The 23,335-nt window shown below is 47.5% G+C and overlaps 1 protein-coding gene and 1 long non-coding RNA gene across 7 annotated transcripts in view; one reads left to right on the top strand and one right to left on the bottom strand.

Annotated features, from left to right (window-relative positions):
- Nucleotides 1-23,335, top strand: part of FAM171A1 (family with sequence similarity 171 member A1) — a 124,229-nt gene that overhangs the window by 87,077 nt on the left and 13,817 nt on the right. For all 3 annotated transcript variants that reach the window (XM_045069194.1, XM_045069195.1, XM_045069196.1), the window contains 2 exons: nucleotides 4,514-4,672; nucleotides 9,114-9,290. In XM_045069194.1, the coding sequence (XP_044925129.1) occupies nucleotides 4,514-4,672; nucleotides 9,114-9,290 (336 nt within the window). The remainder of the gene's footprint in view (nucleotides 1-4,513; nucleotides 4,673-9,113; nucleotides 9,291-23,335) is intronic.
- On the bottom strand, nucleotides 6,155-16,654 carry LOC106003947. Of its 4 annotated transcripts, none has more exons than XR_006603365.1 (7): nucleotides 16,502-16,636; nucleotides 13,442-13,710; nucleotides 9,692-10,069; nucleotides 7,840-8,042; nucleotides 7,375-7,464; nucleotides 6,482-6,607; nucleotides 6,155-6,330 (listed from the first exon to the last, which is right to left on the bottom strand). It is a non-coding gene; the product is annotated as an uncharacterized LOC106003947 (long non-coding RNA). The 4 variants fall into 4 exon arrangements; XR_006603366.1 differs by having other exon boundaries at nucleotides 7,840-7,950; XR_006603367.1 differs by having other exon boundaries at nucleotides 7,375-7,538; nucleotides 7,840-10,069; nucleotides 16,502-16,654.

Here is a 23,335-nt window from a genome sequence, read left to right as displayed (position 1 = left end):
CGGGGGAAAGGTACGAACACGTGTGTGGAAGCACAGAGCTGTGCAGTCCTGCTTGGCCAGCGGGTGAGAGGTAGGCATGGTGTACCAGGAAGGGAAACCGAAGTTAGGATTGAAAGTATTCCTTTTTGCCTCTTACTAAGAGAATGACTGTGGGTAATTCACTTAACCTTGCTGGGCTTCTGCTTCCTCGCTCATAAAGAGGAGAGGGTTCTTTCGTCACAAGATTGTTGTTCATATTACGTGAAATACTATGTGTATGAGAACTTTGTGGGGGCACTTGGGTGGCTCAGTTGGTCAAGCTTCTGACTCTTGGTTTCAGCTTGGGTCGTGCTGTCAGGGTCATGAGATTGAACCCCACTGAGCACAGAGTCTGCTTGTCCCTCTCCCTCTGCTCCTCTCCCTGTCCTCTGTCTCCAGTCAATAAAATCTTTTAAAAAAGAACCTGTAAATTCTTATGTCTGAACTACACCTCTCCCTTACAGGACAGGAGCTATAGTAGTCTGGGTCTGTGCTGGTCTAGAATTGTCCCTGCCATCATTGTTTGCTGAGTGGTGGCCGTCCACTGAAGGTCTCTGAGCAGAGGAGGAATGTGACCAGAGTGACCTTAGGAAAGTCCGTGTGTCCGTAGATAGAGCAGCAGAGGAGAAAGGCTGCAGCGCAGTTAAGGCAAGGGGTAAGGTAGGGTGGAGGCAGAAAAAGGAGATGATGCTGCTGGAAGTGACGAGAGGAGATGAGCCAGTCCGGGCAGTGAGTGGATGCTCAGAAAAATCGAAGGGGAAAATGACGGTGGCCTGGAAGCAAAGCTGGTGTTGAGCAGAATGGGGGCGTGGTGAAGTGGGAGAGGAAGTAGGGATGGTGTTGGAGTGCCTGCGGGGCCTCCAGGTAGAAGTGTCTGGAAGGCAGAGGAAGTGCAGACATGGGGCTTGGAAGAGCCTGGGGCAGACAGGAAGGCCACCGTGGAGGGCAGGCAGTAAGGTAAGAACCCAGAAACAGAGGCGGCAGCTGAAAGCAGCCCCGTAGGAACTGCTTCATCCGGAGGTGGGAGGAGAAAAAACATACTTGCAGAGGAAAAAGCTGGCTGACTTGAGGGAGTAGCATGCGGGACTGTGAACGCCAAGCAGGAGGGGTTTCTGGGCGGGGGTGGTGAACAGTGTGGACCATTGTGAAGAGGTCAGTGAGGAGGATGGCCGAGAAATAGTCCTGGGCTTGCAGATTGTACAGTCATCCATTGACATTTCCGAGGGCGGTGTGTGGTGTGGGTAAAAGCCAGATGGTTGGGGGTTGGGCGGAAGGAGAGGAGGCATTCCCTTAAGGGGACAGCAGCATTGAAGTCCTGTTCTGGTGTTAATTTCCTAGATGAGGAAGGAATGGGTATGTTTGTTGGCTGTGGAGGAAAGGCCAGTGGAGAAAGATGATTGACAAAGGCAAGAAGTCTTGCAGCATCAGAAGCAGAAGTTGGGGTAGAGGCTTGGGTTGACCCTGGAGGAAAGCAGGGACAGAAGGCACAAGAAAAGAGGAAAGAGAGAGATTTTGGAGTACCCAATGGTTTTGGTAGCACAGGGGCTGAGCATTGGGGATGCAGGTAGAACCCCAAGTCTGAGAAAAACAGAAAATTTGAGCACCCGCTGTTGTGGGGAATGCGGGAGAGGCATCCAGAGCAGACCTAGCCAGGCTTGTCCTCTCGGTCCTCCCAACCCCAGCCAATCCCACCTCGTCCTGAAACTGCGGAAATCCAGCCGTGCTGATAGAAGAAGATGGGCGTGAGGACATGACTGCTCCCCCAGCCACACACAGACACTTTCGTTCCATTTACACTGAGGCCTAGAGTAGCTTCGACCCTTCCCTAACACCTCAGATGCTTCTTTGGTCATTTCAGCAGGCAGAGAGAGGTCTTGCCTTTGCTCTGTGTCTGGGGGGGTGTTTGGTCCCTCAGCAGACAGGGATCCGTGTCATGCTGGTCACAGCTTGTGTCCAATCAGCCGGACAGGCCACGTTCCTGGCTAGTTAACCTGCCCCAGGCATCACCTCTGTTTGCCCCCCACCCGCCAGCCACAGCAGATAGACCCCAGATGTCTGGCTCGTGACCAAGTCCTCCTGCACAGAAGAGGAAGGGGAGGCAACCGAGAGAGGGCAGAGCGGGGGTGGGGAGGAGAGAGAGTTGCATCTCCCACCGAAATGCATGATATACCAGAGAACAAGAGGAGGCTGCAAGTCTGTTAGAGAGAGGGAGGGAGGGAGGGGGGAGGGGCAGCCAGTGGCCCCTGAGAGCCGAAGAGCAGCTGGGTCTGGGGTCTTCACGTTCCAGGCCAGTCCCCATGAGGGGGTCAGTGTGATTCCCCCTTCACCTTACAGCAGCCGCCCTTTTCCAGAGGCCTGAAAGGGGGCAAGTGTCCCACCCTGTTCTGCCTCAGGCCTCATGAGGACAAGTCCCTCTGCCCTGTCATACTGTAGACACTTTTCTTATTTAGCAAGTTCGTTTCCCCCACGTGTGCAACCCAGGTGAGCATCGGCAGCATTGTTTCGATTGAAGAACAGTAAAGAAGGAGAAATAAGTTCTCGGAAAGTCACTATAACTGACAGCCATAATAGGAGCAGGGAAAAATGTTACGTAGCTGGGGGTGAGGGTGTGACTTTCTATCTCCAAGCGCAGCAGAGAGAAGAGCAGAGAAGCAGACTCCTCCTCCTCAGGCATGGGGATTCCTCGGGGGTGCAAGGTATCCAAACTCGGTGCAGACCGAGGAGGGGACAGGAGGAAGACATCAGTCTTCTGTGACATCAAAGGAAAAGACCAGACTGAGCAGAGCTGGGAGTGAACAGAGACAGACACTTGGAGGCTAGTGCACGGCCGTGGGTTGTTTTGGGGGTAGAGATGCCATGGGGCTTTGACACCAGGGTACGTATCTGTCCAGTTAGTTTCAGTGGAGGTGACAGAAGGTAGACAGGAGTCATGACTGTAGGCGTCTGGCTCCCAGGGGCCTGAAATTGGGGCCTGTGCTTCACGGAGTGGAGAGCCAGTCATCTGAGAACTTGGGTGATTTTTAGGTGGTACCCTAGGTGGTACCTGATCCAGGTACCCCAGACTTCACATCTGTCAGGCTCCTGCAGCCTTGCTTGCAGGAAGAGAAATGTGGCCTCTTTGGGGCGCCTGGGTGGCTCAGTTGTTACGTGTCTGCCTTTGGCTCAGGTCATGTTCCCAGGGTCCTGGGATTGAGCCCCTCATCTGACTCCCTGCTCAGTGGGGATCCTGCTTCTCCCTCTCCCATTCCCCCTGCTTGTGTCTCCTCTCTTGCAGTCTCTGTCAAATAAATAAAATCTTTAAAAAAAGAGAAATGTGGACTCTGATACCTTTGAGCTCTGAAACACCCTTCTGCTAGAACCCTTTTGGATAAGCTTATTCCCCACTTGAAACTTTCTGATCAGGGTTAAAAGGAACCCTGGGGTAGGTAGGCATAAAGACCATGGGCTCAGACAGCCTCAGATCTGGGCCAGGGAGCCCCCAACCGACCGCAGGGGAAACCACAGGCCCCGGGGCAGGATGTGACCAGCACTGGCTGGGTGGATCATTGCTTTTGAGGAACGGCTCTTCTAATCCACAGAAGTGTGTAAGTGCCACCACAACTTCCACTTCTATTAATTTGTCTCTTCAGGAGGTTTTTGCTAGTTTTGCGCAAAATGACTTAGCACCTTGACGTCTTGTGACTGTCGCCATAGCATTAAGGGAAAAACAGGTTTGGGTTCTGCAGTCAAAACAACATCTGGAGCACACGCTGCAGACGATGTCTCCGCGGGGAGCCATCTGCAGGGGCCCCGCCTGTCCTTCTGCACAGAGGAGCTGCGGGCAGCAATGGGAGCATTTCCACCTCCTTTCAAGAGCCTCCTCCTCAAAGAGGCAACGTAATGGGCGATGAATAGGGTGCCCCTCATCCCCAGAGACCAGATGCTATGGCAGCGTCTGCAGAAGCAAAAGCATTGGTTACTGTTGGGCTCTTGTTTGCAATTCTTGCCCGGGGCTGCCCGTGGAATTTCCTTGCTCTGCCTCCACTTGGTCTGTGGAGGTAAAGCAGATTTTACCAGAAGATTGAGGAGGTGTTTGTAACAGTCTCAGAGGGTATCGCTTGCTTTGTTTACGTAAAGAGATGAACCCATCATCTGTTCCTTTCACCGGTGTGGACTTCCTTTCCTAAAATGTTGCCCCCCCTCCGCGGGCAAATGCTGGGCAGTGAAAAAGCTCACTCACAAATAGGACTTGGAAAGCTTTTTTGTTAAAAACCTAAATAACATCCTGTGTCAAAACAAACGTGACAATGGGCTATTATTTCTAGCCCTATAATAGCATGTTGTCACATCTCTGTGCCCTGCGCCAGTGGGGGAGGGGCGGAGATGCGGGGACCAGGGGGAGGGGCGGGGGAGGCGGGCGGGCGCCGCTGCTGCTGCTGCTGCACGGAGAAGCACTTCCTGGTTGCTGGAGATTTACTGCTCCTCTGGGAGGTAACTCAGAAGTTAATTTCTGCAGGTGCCCGGCCACAGCCCCGAGTTCACTTCCAGAGGAGAGCTCTGCGGCTGCCTGAGAACACCAGCTACAGCGACCTCACGGCCTTCCTCACGGCCGCCAGCTCCCCATCCGAGGTGGACAGTTTTCCTTATTTGCGAGGACTGGATGGAAATGGAACAGGTAATTGGGGTCTGTTCTCTTCTCAGCGGGGGTTTCTGTGTCTGAATCTTTGCATGTGGCTCGAGGCGTTAGGACTAACTGGAAGAGCCAGAGTTGTGAAGTTGGAGCACGTTGGAAACGGTGTTAGGGGTTCCTGTCTACACCACGGCGGGAATACATGTGAGTACGTTCCTCTCCTTCAGCCATCCTGCCTCACGTCCATTCGGAGCTCCCCTTTGGTAGACTAAATGTGATTCAGAGAAGTGCTTTTAATTGAAGTTGGGTTTTTTTTTCCCCCAAAATATAAGGCTCTCTGGCCCTTGTCCCACTTGTCTCTGGAGTGGGTGCCCCCCGCAGGGATACCCAGCCCCTCCCACCCACGGGTCTCAGTGGGGAGGGGAAGAGGGGCAGTGGCTCTGATGCAGAGAGGCAGGACAATGGGCCCTGTCGTATCTAGGAATCAGGAGCATTTAGGAACGGGAGCCTCGGCGCTCTACCTTGTGCCACCCAGCGTTTTCCCACATCTTCCCACCCCCTGCACTGTTCTCTCCACCTTGACCTGGCAAACAGCGGTCAGGCTTTGATGTTGATTTGAATCCAGGCCTCTAAGTCATCTCCGTCTGTGTCACCCTAGACTGGCCTGACGCAGAGCTAAAAAATCAGAGAAACTAAAAACCAGCAGCCAGAAAGTATGTAGTAATTCCTTACCGGTCCAAAAAAAGACTGGCTCTCAGCCAATGGTGCCCTCGGCACTCGCTGGGTCCCTACTCCTCGGGACTGGAAAGTGGAGGACGTGGAGGTCCTGAGTCATTTCTTGTCTCCCTTCTCCTTTTCTTGATACTTTGGATGAGTCGCAACGTCAGCGTGAAAACCGGAGTCTGTTCTGGGCGAAATCGCGGTAGGTGAGGAGGTGACCGCATTTTCCCAGAGACGCTTTTATTGGATTTCCCTGACTTGTCCGGTGCTTTCTATAAATGGATCTTGGGTCCTTCTGAAAACGCTTGTATACCTGCAGCGTCTGATTCATCTTGTAGAATGCTGGCGAATTTCTGGTGACTGACCAAAGTGACCTGGTGATTGGTAACTCCCTTTTCGCCTGTTGCTGGCACCTGCTTTCAGAAATGGTTCTTCCAGTTTTATGCGTGATGAAAATGCAATTAAGATCAGTAATTGGCCATCAGATAAAACCGCATGGCAGTCACTTTAAGTAAATATGACTGGGGGAAATGTTGGCTTTTACTTTAAGCGTATGGCTTGAGGAGAAAAGTCGTATTTCAGGGAACACGAAAAAGTACAATTTGAGACCATCGTGCAACCTCCTGCCAGTGTCCCCAACAAATGGTGCACAATCACAAAACCCTAACTTGGAGGGACAGCCTCATTCCTGAGAGCTCATTAATTATTCTGTGCCCCACTTCCAAGAGCTCTTGAATAAATTATGAAACCAGAGATGATGAGGAAGGGAGAAGAACGCAAAGACATAGAACTATTGATTTTAGTGGGGTTTGCTTTATTTTAAAATCACTCCGTTATTTCAGAGGAAAGGAGGAAGGTCTTCAGAAGGTTACATGCAACTTCTTTTCCATTGAAATAACTGACAGCTGATGTGGGAAGAGGAATCAGACACTCCTTGAGCGCTGCCAGGAAAGGCGGCCACCCCTGGGCGTGTTGGTTCACACCTGTGAGGGCAATAGGAGCGTGGGCTTTGCTTAGCACCCCGACATCTCGTCAGCTAGGTGCCTGTTTCTGGTTTTGGGGTGCAGAGCCTCTCTTCCCCGCACCCCCCCCACTTGCTCCTGGCAGGGCCATAAAAGCCCAGCCCACACATACCTATGAAATGGCAGGGCGTAACTGGAGTCTGGGAGTGGTGAATGGAGGCCACGAATGGGACTGGAAAGGGCGCTGGAGGCTGGTTTCCTCGGAGTATTCTTGGTCGTGTCCAGTCAGTGGGAGTTTCTAGAGGAGTTGTTAATAGAACAACTCAGCCCACTTTCTCATTCATTCCCCTGCGTCCACCTGCTCCACAGTTTCCTGGTGTCACACGGGGCAACCTCATCCCCCACATGGGTCCGAGATGCTCCACTTTCCCAGCATCACACTCCCCACTCTGGTTGCTAAGAAGGCACACCACTGCCCTCTGACATTTCCCAAGGGTTTTCAAGGAAGGACTCCTGCTAGTAACTCCAGGAAGACAGAGAGGAGTCGGTAAAACGACTAACAACCAGCAAAGATGGTAACAGAAGTCAAAGCCAGACAGAACCCTAGATGCTCTCCGAACCGAACCCTTTATATTACAAGGGATGGGTCGGAGGCCTCCTAAGCTTGGTCCAGTGGTGCTGTCCCTCACCCTGCTGGCTTTACCTGACTACTATCTTTATTCCGTCATGACAGGAGCCTGGTAACATCAGGAGGGAACAAGAAGGAAAGACCTTATTATATACAAACCTCAGTGCTTTGTCGCAGTCTTAGAATAAGGCCTGGAAGGGAAACAATTGAGCCCTTCCAGAATAAAAAGAGTGGGAGGGTAAAGAGAGAGGGTTTGGGAAGGCATAGAGTAGGAGTGGACATTTAGCAGGGCGCTGAGAAAGAAAAGAAGCCTCAAGAAAGCGGGTATCACTGCCTATGGTTTCTTCTAATGGAGAGCTTTTAAAAGAACCTTAAATCACATGAACCTGATGTATATTGCTTTAACTAAGATGCCCTTTTCTGCAATGCGTACTTACTTCTGAATGTTTATAGCTGAGTCTGTTTTCTTTCCGTAGGCTCATAGGAAAGCATCTAGTCCAGATGATGCAGATAAGAAAAGCAAATCCCTAAGGAGCAAAGTAACTTGCCTGAGGCCACGTGTGCAGCTAGAGGGGGCATCGGGTACTGGAAACCCGGCTTCCTGGATGAGGAGTGTGCAAAAGAAAAAAGGAAGGGAGAATTCCTGAGTGGGCATGAGGAGGCGGAACTAAGTGGGAGGCAAGGTTGGGTGATGAGTCTGGAAGGTTGTTCTAGCCAACCTGCTGCTTCCCTCTGCGGACCTCCTGCCTCGGGTTTGCTAGTGGCAGCAGCGCTCCCCAGTTGAGAACATATGTCCAAGTTGTTTATACCAAATCTAGTGAGTTCCTGAATTTCTCTTGGTTTTCACTTCTGTCTCATCTGGAAAGTCTAACAGAACCTAGAGAGGTACATGGTAGACCTACCTGGCTTTTTACTCCTGTGTCTTCTTGGGGGCAGTTGGCACATTTAGGTCTCCATCCAGAAGATGCTTTGACCAGAAATCTGGTAAATCCTGGGTTTGGATTTTCTTTACCCTAAAGTGAAATGGCCAGACTGCAAGATTTCAGAACTTGAACCTGATTCCAGGATGGACCTTTTGATGAAATTCCCATCATCATGCCTTTTCCTTCAAGGACAGAGATGGGCATAAATTGTGAAAGGTAGCACTGTCGTGACCCATATATACATTGCTCTACAAAGGGTTTAGCTATAACTGGTGTTGAACCCTAAAATTCACTTAGATTCACTTTAAATGTTTATATCTAGTCCTAAGTGGAGGTTTGCATTAACTCAGGGAATTGATAGGTTGGTAAGTATCTAAGTACCTTAAGAAATCCTATAGATTATTTTCTGATGGAGCTTACATTTTTTTTTAATCACCATGCTTTTGTCATTGTGCTCAAGATTTAAAATTATAACAGAAAACATTTTGTGTGATATTATATTTCACTGGAGAAAAATTGTCCTGAAATGGATTACTTAAGTATATAAATATAATATCACTGTCATAAGCATTCCCTGATTTATCTATAAAGTAGGCAGTCATTAAAGCATAGGCTTGGGTAAAAGCCCTCTAATGTAGAATAATTGGGGTATTAAATTCCTTTTAAACAGATCAAAATAACAATGGCAACTAAAATAACTCATAAATATTTCAAGTCCAAGTTTTCAGTAGTTTACTTTTAGTAGAAGCATTCCTTGGGGGGAAAAAAATCCCCCCCCCTTTTTTTAAGCAGTTTCTAATGTAAAACATTTGGTTTCACAATGGGGCTCTGCCAAATAATTAACACGTGCATGGGGCTGACTTTGTCTAGGAGTTGATGTCAGGGATTTCTGCACATCCTGTCCTCTCACTTTATAGATGAGTCTTTTCCTTTTGAGGTCCCTTTTTGAAAGCAAAGCACCGCAGTGTATTTGGAGTCGGCAGACCTGAGCTTGGATCCCAGGCAGACCCCCACGCCCCTGGGGCCAGCTCCTGTCGACGACTGCCCTCCGTGAGCCTGTTGCTTTTACGTATAAAATGTGGATTTTGCCTGCCTTACAAAGGTGCAGTGAGGATTTTAGAAATGCCAAGTGCTTACTACAGTCCCTGGCGTGTAGGAGGCACCATACTTTGTGAATGGTGGGTGCAGACAGTGGCCTGAGCCCCACATAGGTCCCTTCTGCACATGTGATGGAGAATCCCTCTTGCTTGCAGGAAACGGCACCAGGTACGACCTGACCCCAGTCACAGCCGTCAGCGTCCACTTGCTCAGCGGCGATGGGACGCCAGTGCTGGTGGATGGGCCCATTTATGTCACCGTGCCCCTGGCCACGCAGAGCAGTCTGAGGCACAATGCCTACGTGGCGGCGTGGCGGTTTGACCAGAAGCTGGGTAAGCGAGACTCCGTGATTGGCTAGCAGGTGACTTCATGACTGATGGATTTCTCTTTTAAGAAGCCCGTCCAAGTCTCCTTTCCTTGCAGGTACTGAATGCACCGTGAGGTTTCTGGCTGATGAAACTCACACCACTGGGTCATGCAGGTGCACTCTCAGAAGGGTCCTCTTGCTTTTGTTTTTGTGGTACACTTAAGCTAACTTACTTGAGCCTTTAAAGGTTATTAGAGCTAAAATCAGCTCCACTAATCTTTAACCTTTTATCCTGTGAAAGTTCTATCCTCTCTCTCGGTCATGTGGTTTTTTAAGTTAATGAAAAAGGAAAAACATTGCCAACAATGTCCCAAAAGAGAAACTAAAATGAGCCGTAATCCCCCTACCTAGAGAAAAACCACTCACCGAATTTTGCATTACATCCTCCTGGTCGTTCCGCCATGCACGTATGTGATAGGTTTTGTTGCTGGATGACAGATTGCCCCAAGACTCAGCAGCTTCAAACAACACTTGAGCATCTCTTAGCTCACGTTTCTGGAGGGCCAGGGGTCCAGGCAGAGCCCAACTGGGAGGGTGGTTTCTGGGTCAGGGCCACTAGCAAGCTTGCAGCTGGGCCGCCAGCCAGGGCTGTGTTCATCTCGGGGTCCGGTAGGGGCTGGTGACGCGCTTGCAGTCCCGCAGGGCTGTTGCAGGCCTTGGCTCCTCACCAGCCTTGGTCTGTCGGTCGGAAGCTTCCATTCCTTGCCAGGGGGTCCCCCCATAGGGCTGCTCACACCGTGGCAGCTTGCGTTCACCGGAGCAAATGACCCAAGGGAAAAAAAGTAAAATGAAACACAGAAGGACAAGTGGGCAAAATGGAAGAAGTCACCCAGTCTTTTACAGCCGAATGTCAGAGGGGCACACCGTCACTTCTTTCCAGATGCTATTGGTCACAGGGCCCAATGTGGTGCAGGGTGGGGTGGACCATACATGTGTGTGAACGCCCGCAAGTGGGGATCCTTGGGGCCCTATTAGAAAGACTGCGTTCCACAAAATATATTTTTAACAGGAATGGGATTACATGCTGTACGCTGTTCTGTAACTTGCCTTTAAAAATCACTAGCATATCATAAACATCTTTACCAAGCATCCGCTGTGAGTCCGCAACGTCAGAATTAATATAGTATTTCATTATGTCAATGTGCCGTAATTTGGTGGCCCTGTGCCCTAGAACTAGAGAACACATTACTGTTCTTACCAGGGCTGGGATAAATATCTTTGTAGCTCAATCTTTGGGCATGGCCGTGATTGTTTCCTTAGGATAAAATTTTAGAGGAAGTGATGCTGCTGGATTAAAAATGTATGAAATTCTAAAGCTTTTAATACATCCTTCCAGACTGTTCTGTAGGAAGTTTTATAGTTGATACTCATCACAGCAATATGGGCTCCCATGTCCGTGTGCTTGGATTTCCATACCGTCTTCATTCTTACACCCCCTTGGGTATTCCGTCCCTTGAAAGTCAAGCTTGAAAATACCAGTTTTCAGATGCCCTCGTCCAGGATATTAAAGCATTAGATTTTGCACAAAGATTATTGGGAGATGTTTGATGTCCAATGTATTTTCAAAGATACCTAATTCCATGAGTAGTCAAATCATAGTTCTGGGAATTTATATTTGAAAAGAAATGCCTGTTGGGTAGGGTAGGGTTTGGTTTGGTTTTGTTTGTTTTATTTTGTTTTGCTTTCCAAATAATTACTAACAGGAGCCATAATTGTGTGGAATTCACTGATTTTACTAAAGACGTACTAAACTTGACACTGATGGATGGACGGTGCCATTGCATTAACATACACTGCACGGAGATAGGCTACCACTGACATTGTACGCCATGACTTAGTCAGGACATAAGGAGCCCAGCACTCCCAGAAGTCAACAAATTGAGAGGGGCCTGACTCGGAGAATCTCAGAAGCACACAGGAGAAAGTAGGAAGGAGAAGGGAGACAGCTCACATTTTGTATCCTGAAAACCTGGATCTGCTCTTGTAAAGCTGTAAGTCCCACCTTGGGCAAATCCCCATGCCTGTTTTCTCATTCAGATAAGACATGTGTTTGTCGAGGCTCTTATTTCTTTGTATATTCTGCTTCTCTCCTTTTGACCTCCCAGCTGGCTGCAAACGTGCCCAGGCCAGTGCTCTAGAGCCGCAGCATGGCATGTGGTTAAGAGCAAGTGGTCTGGGGGCACACTGGATTAGAACTCCGACTCTGGTACCCACTGGCTGTGTGGCCTCGAGCAAATTACTTAACCTCTCTGTGCCAGTTTCCTCAACTGTGAAATGGTGATGATAATAACAATACCTAATGTTGTTAAACTGAGTGTACTAGACTAAGTTCTCCAGAGAAATAACCAATAGTGTGTGTGTGTGTGTGTGTGTGTGTGTGTGTGTGTATGGTGGGTAGGTAGGTAAGTAAAGGAGGAAACCGATTTATTTTAAGGAATTGGCTTATACATTTGTGGAAGCTGGCAAATCCATAATCCGCAGGGTCAGCCGGCAGACTGGAGACCCAGAGAGGAGCCAGTGCTGCCGTTTGAGCCCAAAGGTAGTCTGCTGGCAGAATTCTCTCTTCCTTGGGGGAGGTCAATCTTTTTTCTTGACGCCTTCAACTGACTAGATGAGGCCCACCCACATTATGAAGCGTAATCTGCTTTACTTAGCCTACTGATTTAATATTGTTAAACTCATTTTTTAAAAAATACCTTCACAGCAAAATTGATATGTGCTTGACCAAATATCTAGGGACCATGGCCTAGCCAAGTTGACACAAAAAATTAACCACTCCAAGGAGAAAATGAATTAATGGTTGTAAGAGGCTTAGTAGAGCACCTAGCACAGAGCAAGGACATTGTAAGAGTTTATAAAGTAAACAGAAGCCTCCCTGTCCTGTAGAAAGCTCTCACAGACTGTGCCCTCGAAACCTCTTAACCCAGATCTCTTGAAGGAAGGATCTCTTCCATTTCTCAGCCCACCGTGATCCTGTTCCTGCTACCAACTCATGGGAAACAGGTCACCAAGGAGCTGCACAACTCTGAAGGCAGGTGACCTCCTCATCTGCTTTGAAGTCTCTGCAGCGTTTGAAGGGCTTCCTTCCTTATGAAGGGCCCTCCTCTGTTGACTCTCTGACTCAGTTTCCCCCTGGGTCCTCCTCGTCTGCTGGCTGCTGGCCTCTGTCCTCTGCCCAGCTGCTACCTTACCTTACATCAGTTGCTGGGTCATCTCACCTCTTTCCTCACTCCCATGGCTCCCCGTGTACCCAGGTCCTGGTTTCTGCTCTGTGTTTCTGACCTTCCAGTAGACATCCATTTATGAATGTGCCATGGGAAAGTCAAGTCCAAGATGCCTAAAATTAAGGCTTATTAGTGAACTCTCACTCCAGCATCTAAACCTCTTCTTGTTCCCTTTCTTGGTTAAGGATATCGTCTACCAGACCATCAGAGTAGAAACCAGAGAGTTGTCCCCACTTTATTCCTGAAGCCACATCTGGTCCTGTGTTGCTGTCAGATCATCATTTTTCAAGCTTTCCCTCTCCCCATCCTCTCCATGTTACCTCTGCCTCGGTTCAGACTCTTGCCCCATTTTCTGCCCAATTCCTGTAGCTGTTGGCGGGCCTTCCATCTCTCTTCCCTCCACTAGGTCTTCTGTATCGCTATGTAGGTTATTTTTCCAAAGCACAGACCACTTTCCCACGTGAGATTGTCCCCAAGCTACTCGTAGTGAACCAGTCCATGCTTCTCGGGCACACAGATGCCTTCAGAGCCAGCCCCTGCCTATCACTCTGCCTCATTTCAAGCCACTGTCTTCTGCACACCTGCATTGCTACAGCACCAAACTGTCTGCTCTTCCCCTTCCCCGGCTGCACTGAGGGGTCCCCATAGCTTGTCACATTATGTGGGCGGGATCTCTATTTTCAAATCCCTTTCTCCAACCCCTAAATAGTCATGTAGCCCTTCTCACTTAAATTGTATGTATTACAGGGATACTAGAAATACGTATGAGCAGGGCCTTGCATTTTCTTAGTTATCAGGGCAGTTGAATGTATTATGAAATAACATTTGTACTTAAGAAGACTGTCTACACAGAAGACAATCATATACATACGAACAGAGAGATTGCACGTACTGTGATCATGGCAGTCCTTGTGAGGCAGACAGGAGGAGTCAGAACCGGAGGAGATGGCAACAGGGTGTTGGAAGCAGAAACTCAAGTGATGTCCTTTGACTATGGAGGAAGAGGTCACAGGCCAAGGAACACAGGCAGCAATGAGAAGTTGAAAAAGGCAATGCCACAGATTTTCCCCTGGGAGCCTCCTTCCTCCAGAAGGATCCAAGCCTGTGGACACCTTGACTTGGGCTCTGGGGAAACTGACTTCAGACCTTTTACTTCCAAAACTACAAGAGAATACAGTTGGGTTGTGATTTTTTGTTTTTTTTTTTTTAAGATTTTATTTATTTATTTGACAGACAGATCACAAGTAGGCAGAGAGGCAGGCAGAGAGAGAAGGGGAAGCAGGCTCCCCGCTGAGCAGAGAGCCCGATGCGGGCTCGATCCCAGGACCCTGGGATCATGATCTGAGCCGAAGGCAGAGACTTTAACCCACTGAGCCACCCGGGTGCCCCACTTTTTTTTTTATAGCAACCTAAAGGAACAAAGATGCTGGAACACAACCATACCCATTTGTGGATGGTCTGCATGAGTGCTGTCTCATTACGCCCATGGAGCTGAGTGGATGAGACAGAGACTGGATGTCCCCACAAACTTAAAATACATACTGACTTCATACAGAAAAATGTGATCCTTGATCTAAAAGGCCTGCAACAGGGAAGCTCTTACCGTTCTAGTATTAGAATGTAGACTCTAGGGGCACCTGGGTGGCTCAGTTGGTTCAGCATCTGTCTTCGGCTCAGGTCATGATCTCAGGATCCTGGGATCGAGCCCTCCATCAGGCTCCCTGCTGCCTCTGCCTGCTGTTCCCCCTGCTTGTGCGTGCTCTCTCTCTCTGACAAATAAATAAAATCTTTAAAAAAAAAAAAATGTAGATTCTAGCTCATGGTCTGCAGGCCCGAAGTGGGGGTGCCTGGTGCAGCCACAGTCTGTACTTCCTGCCCTCTTGGTAGCCCTCCAGCATTGTGCCAGGAGAGAGAATTGATGCCCAGAGTGATAACAGCTTTGTTATAGGGCAAGACTTCAAATTCTCTAAAGAAAGATGAAATCACTTTTACTCCCATGGGACTTTTATTTGAAAAATAAATCCGCATGTTAACACTAACTTGAATACCACAGTCCGTGACTGCCGGATAACCAAAGTGTACTCTTAAGAGAGGGACCTAGAGGGGCTCCCTTTCAGACACCGTTAGAGTGGCCTCCGTATTTGATGCCGCCATTTATCGCTCTTGTCTTCTGCTTTCTTTTAGTGGCTACAGTTATCTTTTTTCTTTCTTTTGGAACATAGGAGAAGTTTTCCATTATACAAATTAGCATCTCCACCCTTCAACCCACATGTTCGTCGGAGGATGACCGAATAGATCAGCACTCTGAGAACATAAGTACAGTTGGATTTTGTTTAGTATGTTACAGCAGTTTGAATTGGCTCATTGTTATGTGCCCTTTCAAAAAAAAAAAAAAGCTTTTTTTTTTAAGAAGTGCAGCTTGCATATACTAGAATTCAGACCTTTGCTGTATTTACATGCAGCACTGAAGCTGTCGTGTTCAAATGCCACTTGATGCTGCAGGGGGGGACTTGGTATAGTGAGCACAAGTCTTTCTTTTGAGTAGTTAGTGGATTTCTTGAACTTATGATCTTCTAGTGGTGCGCTTTTGCAAACTAGAACAATGCCAGTGTCTGTGTCATGGGTGGGGAGAGGGGAGGGTGTCGTGGACATGCACACGTCCTCGTCAGTCACATGCGGGGGTGCAGTGTGTCCTTTGGAGGAAGTGGTTTTCCTGTCCGGGTCTGGCACATGAAGTTTCACTGATCCTGTTGAATGCATCGTAGCTGAGGCTTTCTGGGCCATCCAGGAGCATTCTGTCAGCTTGCTTTTACAGGCATTTGCTCTCTCGCCTAGAACTGGGACAGCAGATGGCTGTCCAATGTTCCCCGGTTGTCAGACTGTGATCTGACTTGATGCCCTGAGGAAGGGTCACTTCTGAACATGCAAACCAGGTCAGTGGTTCGGATTGAAAGTGACCGAGTGACATTGGCCAAGAAATCAACCTTTCGGTTTCTGGATGTGATGAGTTTCTGCCGTTTAATGATCAGTTGGGTTACTGGATTTGAATACTCTCATACTAACGAGATGACAGAAATAAAAGCATCTTCTAAGTGGAGCTACATTGTAGAATCCAGTTTTAACTGCCTTCCCAAAACACAGCCTGCAGAGTGTGTGTGGGTTGCTATAGAAATGGCAGTTAGTGAACCACCTCTTAGCATGCCTGTATGGTGCATATGTAGCAGGCAGGATCCCCTCTCAGAGCCGGCCTGGAGGGGCTTGGTCTCTGCTTCAGACGGTGAACGCGACTGCCGATCCCGGGCTCTCTGAATTAGTCCATTTCGGTAAGTTACAGACAGCCTGCCCTCTGAGGTGGAGCTTGATTTAAAACATAGATCTGGATGTTTTTTCCATTTCATTGTATTTTTTGGTGGGGGGAGGTAGTGATAGGAGTTCTTATAGCACCAAATTATGTTTGGAACTGGCAAAAAAAATGAACCTAATATCACTGCCTTATCTTCTCTCTCTACCCTGAGCCCTACATCAGGAGGAAAGGTGACATACCAAATACTGAGATGTAAAGACTGAATTACAAGGATGAACTATATTATATGGGCTGGGCAAAAGTTAGAACAAAAGGAGTTCATGTTTCTAGCAATTAAGTGCATATTTACTTGCGTGATATTAATTTTAGAACCATACATGCCATCGTTTATTTTTTCAAAAAGAACAGACTCTGGGGACACCTGGGTGGCTCAGTCAGTTAAGCCTCTGCCTTTGGCTCAGGTCATGATCCCAGGGTCCTGGGATCGAGTCCCACATCAGGCTCCTTGTTCAGCAGGAAGCCTGCTTCTCCCTCTGCCTGCCGCTCCCCCACTTGTGTGCTATTTCTCTGACAAGTAAATAAATAAAATTAAATTAAAAAGAACAGACTCCGTAGGGAAGAGTACTACAAAGAAGGAAGCAGACTTACCTAATCTTAAGTGTGATGTCTGTAGATCCTTAAGAAAGATGGTAAGAGGGACGCCTGGGTGGCTCAGTTGGTTAAGCAGCTGCCTTCAGCTCAGGTCATGATCCCAGCGTCCTGGGATCGAGTCCCACCGTCCTGGGATCGAGTCCCACATCGGGCTCCTTGCTCGGCAGGGAGTCTGCTTCTCCCTCTGCCTCTGCCTGCCATTCTGTCTGCCTCTCTCTCTCCCTCTGCTCGCTCTCTCTCCCCCTCTCTCTCTCTGACAAATAAATAAAAAAATCTTTAAAAAAAAAAAAAAAGAAAGAAAGAAAGATGGTAAGAAGTCAGTCTTCTCCCAGAGAAGGCTGTTTCTTAGAAACAAATAAATAACTCCCAGGAAAGGAGTCTCCACTTCCCCAGATGTTAAAATGGCCTGCAAAAGTGAATTCCGGCTTCTGTTGGATATGTCGGAGAAACCAAGGTAATTTACCTGCAAAGAAAGCCGACCGAAATGATGGAAAGGAGAGAAAGGAACACTGGAGGGAGGGACAGGATGTCATTTGGGTACATGGTGATAATCCGGCCGAACTCTCGCTGACCGGAAATCTCACCTGCCACGTGGCCAACAAACTGCTGTGGTTTCGAGACACAGATGGGCATCTTTTCGCCACAACAGACCATGAGCATCACCGCTTTGATGCGCGGCCCCCCGTTGTCTGAGGGGAGAACGCTCAGGCTGAGGAGCCCGTGTGCTGCCGGTGGGGAGAACAGAGGCACAGTATTCTCAGAACACGGACCTTTGTTTTTCAGTTGTTGCCTAGCAACTAAAAAAACCATTCTTGTGATATCAATCCATTCCTAGGAATCGTTAAGCCTTTTGTGTTTATAGCCACCACCTGCCCCCTGCCCAGCCCTGAAATGAGACTTTTCAGAGAATAATGAATGCCATCACATGGGCTACATTGTCATTGTGGGTTGGGGCCATTTTTGTTCTGAGACCTTATTCTTACAGACTTCATCTTCCCAGTTGTCACTTTACACAGAACCAGAACTTCCGTGCTTGAGTTTCCCCGAAACCGTTTTTGGCAAGCTTTACAAGTGACTGTTGCCCGCGTCGTGGCCTTGGAGTGCGTACAGATCGGTGTGTTCCTCCCGGAAGGAAATGCGTCTTACGATCAACTCTTACTTGCCACTTACAGAATATTCACGTTGTGGATTTTCTGTGGCAAATTTTATCCTCCCGCCGGCCTCCTGGTCACCTGGAAGCCTCCAAGCCCCCTTGCGTTGCCACTGCCCCTCGGCCTGCGTTTGAAGCACTGTGTCCGCCATGGCTCGTTCTGTCAGCCTGGGTGAAAAATAGGAAGGTGGAAGCTGCCATAATTTACTTTAAAACCAAATGATTTTAAAATGTCTTCTATTTTCAGTTCTCTGCATTGAAATGGATAATGACGGGGGAAGGTATTTGTGATAGAATTTGCACCATGTTTAGCAGGAGTCTATAGAGTATGGGCAGCGTGAAGCCCAGCAGTTGAGGCAGCTTGGGCTGGGACACTGGCTCCTCCTAGTAACCAGTGGGCTAGTAGTTGTGTGATGTTGAGCAAGCGCCTTAACACCCCTGGGCCATAAGTTGGAAAGAGTGCCTCGTACTCAGTAGAGAGCTCTGGGCATTATTACAGTCATCACTGCTGTTACGGAGCTCGTGTTCAGCTTCTACAGTAGGGGTGAAGCATGATATAAGAAAGGACAGGTACAGGAAAGTCCTAGTGTCCTTAAATTGAATATCCACTCTCAGCCAGGGCTGCTGTGTGGCTGGGAGGCCCCAGGTATCCAGTCTGACTGGCTGGTATGTACCTTTGTTTCATATTTGTATGAGCTGGTCTATGTTTTGAATGTCAGTGCTGTTTCCCTATTTCCAAATAATTCTTACGGTTCAAAATAGGTTTTGATTTGAGCAAAGCAGGCACATAAGTCCCCTGCTGTGCCAAACAAGTGTTAGCCTGGCCGGCTGCCCAATGTCCATACTTCAGCCCCAGCCTGCTCTTCCTTCTTACAACTCTGTACCCTTGATCTTTACAGCAACCCGTGTTATTGTCCTGACCTCCCAGGTGAGGACCCCAGAGAGGAGGACTCAGGTGGGACAAAGATCCCAAGGTCTTGGCTTTCCTGAGTAAAATGCCAAGTTTTCCAAACTGGAACCTTTTGGCCCAGAGAGATTCTTTGGTGTATGGGAATTATTTTCCAAGGGTTTTAAAATCTGAGGTTTGGGTTCTGATATTAATCTTATAAAACTTAATATGAGGAACATTCTGCATCATCAGGATGCGATACTGAATTTAAAGCTACCGGATACTGTCATTGCCTGGAGCTACACTAAGGAGCCGACTAGTGGATAGAATAGAATCGCAGAGAGAGAACTGAACTGGATAGCTGCCATGCATCAGGGACCCCACCATATTAAGAAAATGTAAGATCAAAGTCTGTGGAAAGAGGAGAATTTCTTGGCAAGTTAAGCTAGAAAAAGGTGGCAGGAGAATGGAATCACAGCACACTGAGTTCAAAAGCTTCACCCAGGGGCACCTGTGGGTGAAGCGGGCTCAGTGGATTAAAGCCTCTGCCTTCCGCTCAGATCATGATCTCAGGGTCCTGGGATGGAGCCCGGCATCGGGCTCTCTGCTCAGTGGGGAGCCTGCTTCCCCCTCTCTCTCCACCTACTTGTGATCTCTGTCTGTCAAATAAATAAATAAAATCTTAAAAAAAAAAAAAAAAAAAAAAAAAGAAGCTTTGCCCTATGTCTCGGTCATGTTTATACAAGTGACAAGTGCCTCAGAGTCATCAGGTAGTACGTTACATTGCTGTTTTTTATTTTAATTTAATTTGAAATTTTATAGCCTGTTTCTGTTTCTTTTTTAAACTTGCTTTGGTTTCAGACTTTTGTATGAGCTACACTCTTTTATATTGGGATATTTTTAACACATAATGACTTTTTAAATAATTTGAACACATTGCATAAGAATTTTGTTTGCCTTCTAAATTAATTTTGTACGTTAATCAGGTCTGGAAATCATCGGAAGGAAAGATAGTCCTGGCCTGATGTCTGTTTTAGGCAAAGCTTCATCAACACTCCAGATTTAATCTTGGAAATATATGTACTACTGAGAAAACCCTTTACATAGGTCATTTTATCTTTTGAACTTTTATTTATAAGATTGATTTATTTATTAGAGAGCACAAGTGGGAGGGACACAGAGAGAGAGAGAGAGACCTAGACACTGCACTGAGCGCAGAGCCTAACTCAGAGCTCAATCCCTATGACCCTAAGATCACGACCTGAGCCAACACCAAAAATCAGTTGCTTAAACAACTGATTTTAAAATGGGGTACCCAAGCACCCTCATTTTATCTTTAGGAATAACATTCTGCCTCTTAGTGCCTCTGCCCCTTTGGTAGTACCAGCCTTAGCCTGAACAAGAGGGGTAGCTGCTCTAACCCTCCACGTTAGAGGACCTCACTCTGACCCTCATCCAACTGTGTCCTCTCCCCATGGCATAAGACATCCACTGACCTAAAAGGATATGGTCACCTAGAATCTAGAATACACTTCCGGTACCCTAGACTCCAGGGTTCCCTGCCCACCCAGTCCTAAACTGGTTTCCAGGTGCCGTACCCCAGGTCCTTCTCCCGAAGGGCAGACCTCTCCACGCATATACACATAAACATGCCCCAGAAGGGTGGCCAAGGAGTGCCCACTGGCTGGGTCATGAGCCTGGACATGGAGTAAGGATCCATATATGCAAGAGGCAGAGGGTGAGTTGAGAAGGGGTAGAGGTCTCAGACCAACTCTCCTCATGCCATTTGTTCCAGCACATAACTAAAAAGCACTGAAGAAGGGACTCCTGGGTGGCTCAGTTGGTTAAGCAGCTGCCTTTGGCTCAGGTCCTGGGATCGAGTTCCACATCGGGCTCCTTGCTCGGCAGGGAGCCTGCTTCTCCCTCTGCCTCTGCCTGCCTCTCTGTCTGCCTGGCTCACTCGCTCTCTCTCCCTCTGTCTCTGCAAATAAATGAATAGAATCTTGAAAAAAAAAAGAAAAAGGCACTGAAGAATTCTACATCCAGTCCTAGACTGCGGATTCTATAAAGTTATGTTCAAGAGGGTAGGACACTTTTATTTAACAACACAATCACGTGCTTTGTAACTTTTAAATACTTAGATATGTTGTAATGGACATCCATTTCTACTCTTATCTTGAGTTCTGCAAACGTTAGGGGTGAGCCTGTCCTTGGGCAAATCACTCCCTTCTCTGAGGCTAGTGTTGGTAGCCTCGGAAATGAGAGAGAGAATACCGACCTTTCAAGGTTGTAGAAGGACTGGAGAGAGACAAGGTCCATGAAGCACCTGGCATATAACCAAACAGAGATGATGTTCTATGTTGATTTGTTTTGCCCCTTACCCGGAGTCACTCCTTTGAAACTATTTGTGTTGATAGGCATACGCGTGCATAAACCAGACACACACACAGAGCAAACCCAGCCTACAGAGGATGCACTCTGTTCAAGGGGTCTGCAGAAGATCTGCAGAAGGACCCTTGCTTGCTCCAAAGTATGACCCAGAGACGCAGCTGTACGTGGCTGCCCAGGGATTTCAAATGGGCAGTTCGAAATGTGCCTGCATTGACGAGGAAGAAAAATAGGATCATTTGGAGAAAAGTTGGTTTTTTTCTTCCCCTACTCATTCTTGGCTGAGCTTATCCATTAGCAAAGCAGTTTATATTACTAGAAACCAACATTTCTCCTCACTATTCTCAGAGCAGCCCTGGGGGTGGGAAGCTACCATCTTGCTTAATCAGAAAGAAGCCAAAATTCAGCACAAGCACAGCATCCCAGGGAGTGCAGGAGAGATGCAAAACATGATTTCCTCTGGACTCCAGATCCTTCCTTTCCTAGTATATGGGATTCTTCCTGCATTCCGCTTCCATGCCAAGACTTGATGCGGCTTAATAGAACGATGCACCGCATCGAGGAATGCAGAACAGCCCATTCCTGGGGATGTTCGATTTGGCCCATGCGGGTGGTTTGGGGGCAGTCGTTTGTTTGTGGTGTTTTAATGTACTGCCAACATTTAAAAATGAAAGATTTCCCATGGAATTCTTCTCTGGGCTTCTCTTTTCTGAAAACTGAAGAGTTCAGCAAATATTTATTGAAGAGCTTCTTTGTGCCCTGCTTATTCCGGGGTCAAGGCAATGACAAAACAAAGCTGGGAAGGTCCCTGGGATTGTGACGCTTTCTCTAAATGAAGGTGACAGACAGCAAGCCAGCTTGCTTCATAGAACCTAAGTAAGACTGTGAGGTAGAGTGATGTCCGAGAGAATGATTGGTTGGTCAGAGCCTTTGGAGAAGTGACATTAGGGCCGAGGTCCCATAGATACCTAGGAGCCTAATGGGAATATCTTGGGGGCAGAACATTCTGGGCAGAAAACAGTCAATGTAAAGGGCTTAAGGTTGAGATCGATGTGGCCCCTTCCGGAGGCAACAGCCGGGTCCGTGGGCATCACTGCCCCTTCACAACCGCATCTGTAGGCATTTGAATTTGCCAGCTCCTGGCTGGTCCTCTGATGAGTGACTGGGTTATTTTTTTAAATATTGTAGAAATTATTTCTGAAGTCGCATCGAGCACTGGCTGTCCAGTTGGTGCACCGCGGCAGCACTGTGGGAAATGGCATCACAGTTTTCCGGAAGAATTGCCACGCCCACAAGAGTGCCAGTGATTTAGAGCTTTGCTGCTTCATGTATGGTCCACAGCTAGAGAGCCTGTTAGAACCTCAGATCCACCGAGTCAGAACCTGCCTTTTAACAAGCTCTCTGTTGTAACAGGCTCTTCGGCAAGCATTGGTTTGAGGCATCTTATTGCATCTGTACAGATGTTTGTAAACTTCTCTGTTACGCTCTCCTTCATTGGGAGTGAGTTTTCTAATGCTGGGGAGTAGTGGCTGTGCCTCCCATAGACCTGGTCCGCTCCCTCCACCCAGTCTCTTCTGACATATAATTGCAAGATGGATATCGGATTTAGTGGGTAATGAACAAAATTTCCCTCCATATGGGTATAATTAGCCTGTACTCTGATACAGAATATCAAGAAAGAAATACCTACTTTCTAGAAATTTATATATAACTATTATAAATCCAAAATTCGCTCATTACATTTTATTAATGCTATTATGTATCCTAATGCTTTCAGCTACCTATTTAAGGCATACGCTTTCTATAACTTTGCCAGAATCTTAATGGTTTACCATTACTCTTTTCCAAACCTTGGTTCAGTAAGGCTTCTGATAGCTCAGCTAAAGCTTCAAGGAAAAAAGAAGAGTCACTTGCTTAGATTAAAGTTATTTTTAAGAAGGTACTTCTCAAAAATTACCCTAAAAATACCCAGGGAACATGGTGTAGCTGAGTACAGGTTCATTTCTTGTTTTAATTTCTAATAATTCAGCGTATCTCTGCTTTTATGCTTAAACGGAAGGACGTTGGTTGTAGTGAGTTGCCCTTAATTTTATTCTTATTTAAATCAGTTCTAAAATGTGGTTGCCTGAAGCCCTAAGACTCCAACCATCTGTACAAAACTTTTTACTCTTCAGTTTGATTGCTTTCAACAAGAATGGTTGGATAATTGACACAATGTAAATACTTTGCTATGTAATTAACAAGAAATGCCTCCCCCTCAAAGATCTCATGGAAGAAAATTCTAAAGAAGGAAGCATAGCTACTCAAAGGCATGAACTTGAATTTGGGGAGAAACAAGAAGGCTGTGCCACAGTATCATCAAAGTAGAAATTGTCGCCACTTCTGCTATACTGATACGTGTGAC

This window comes from Mustela putorius, unplaced genomic scaffold (genome assembly GCF_011764305.1).
Source record: "Mustela putorius furo isolate JIRA1106 unplaced genomic scaffold, ASM1176430v1.1 tig00003913_pilon_pilon_pilon, whole genome shotgun sequence".
Classification (NCBI taxonomy): Eukaryota; Metazoa; Chordata; class Mammalia; order Carnivora; family Mustelidae; genus Mustela; species Mustela putorius.
The sequence above is the reverse complement of the archived record's forward strand: the minus strand, read 5'-3'. Positions and strand labels throughout refer to the sequence as shown.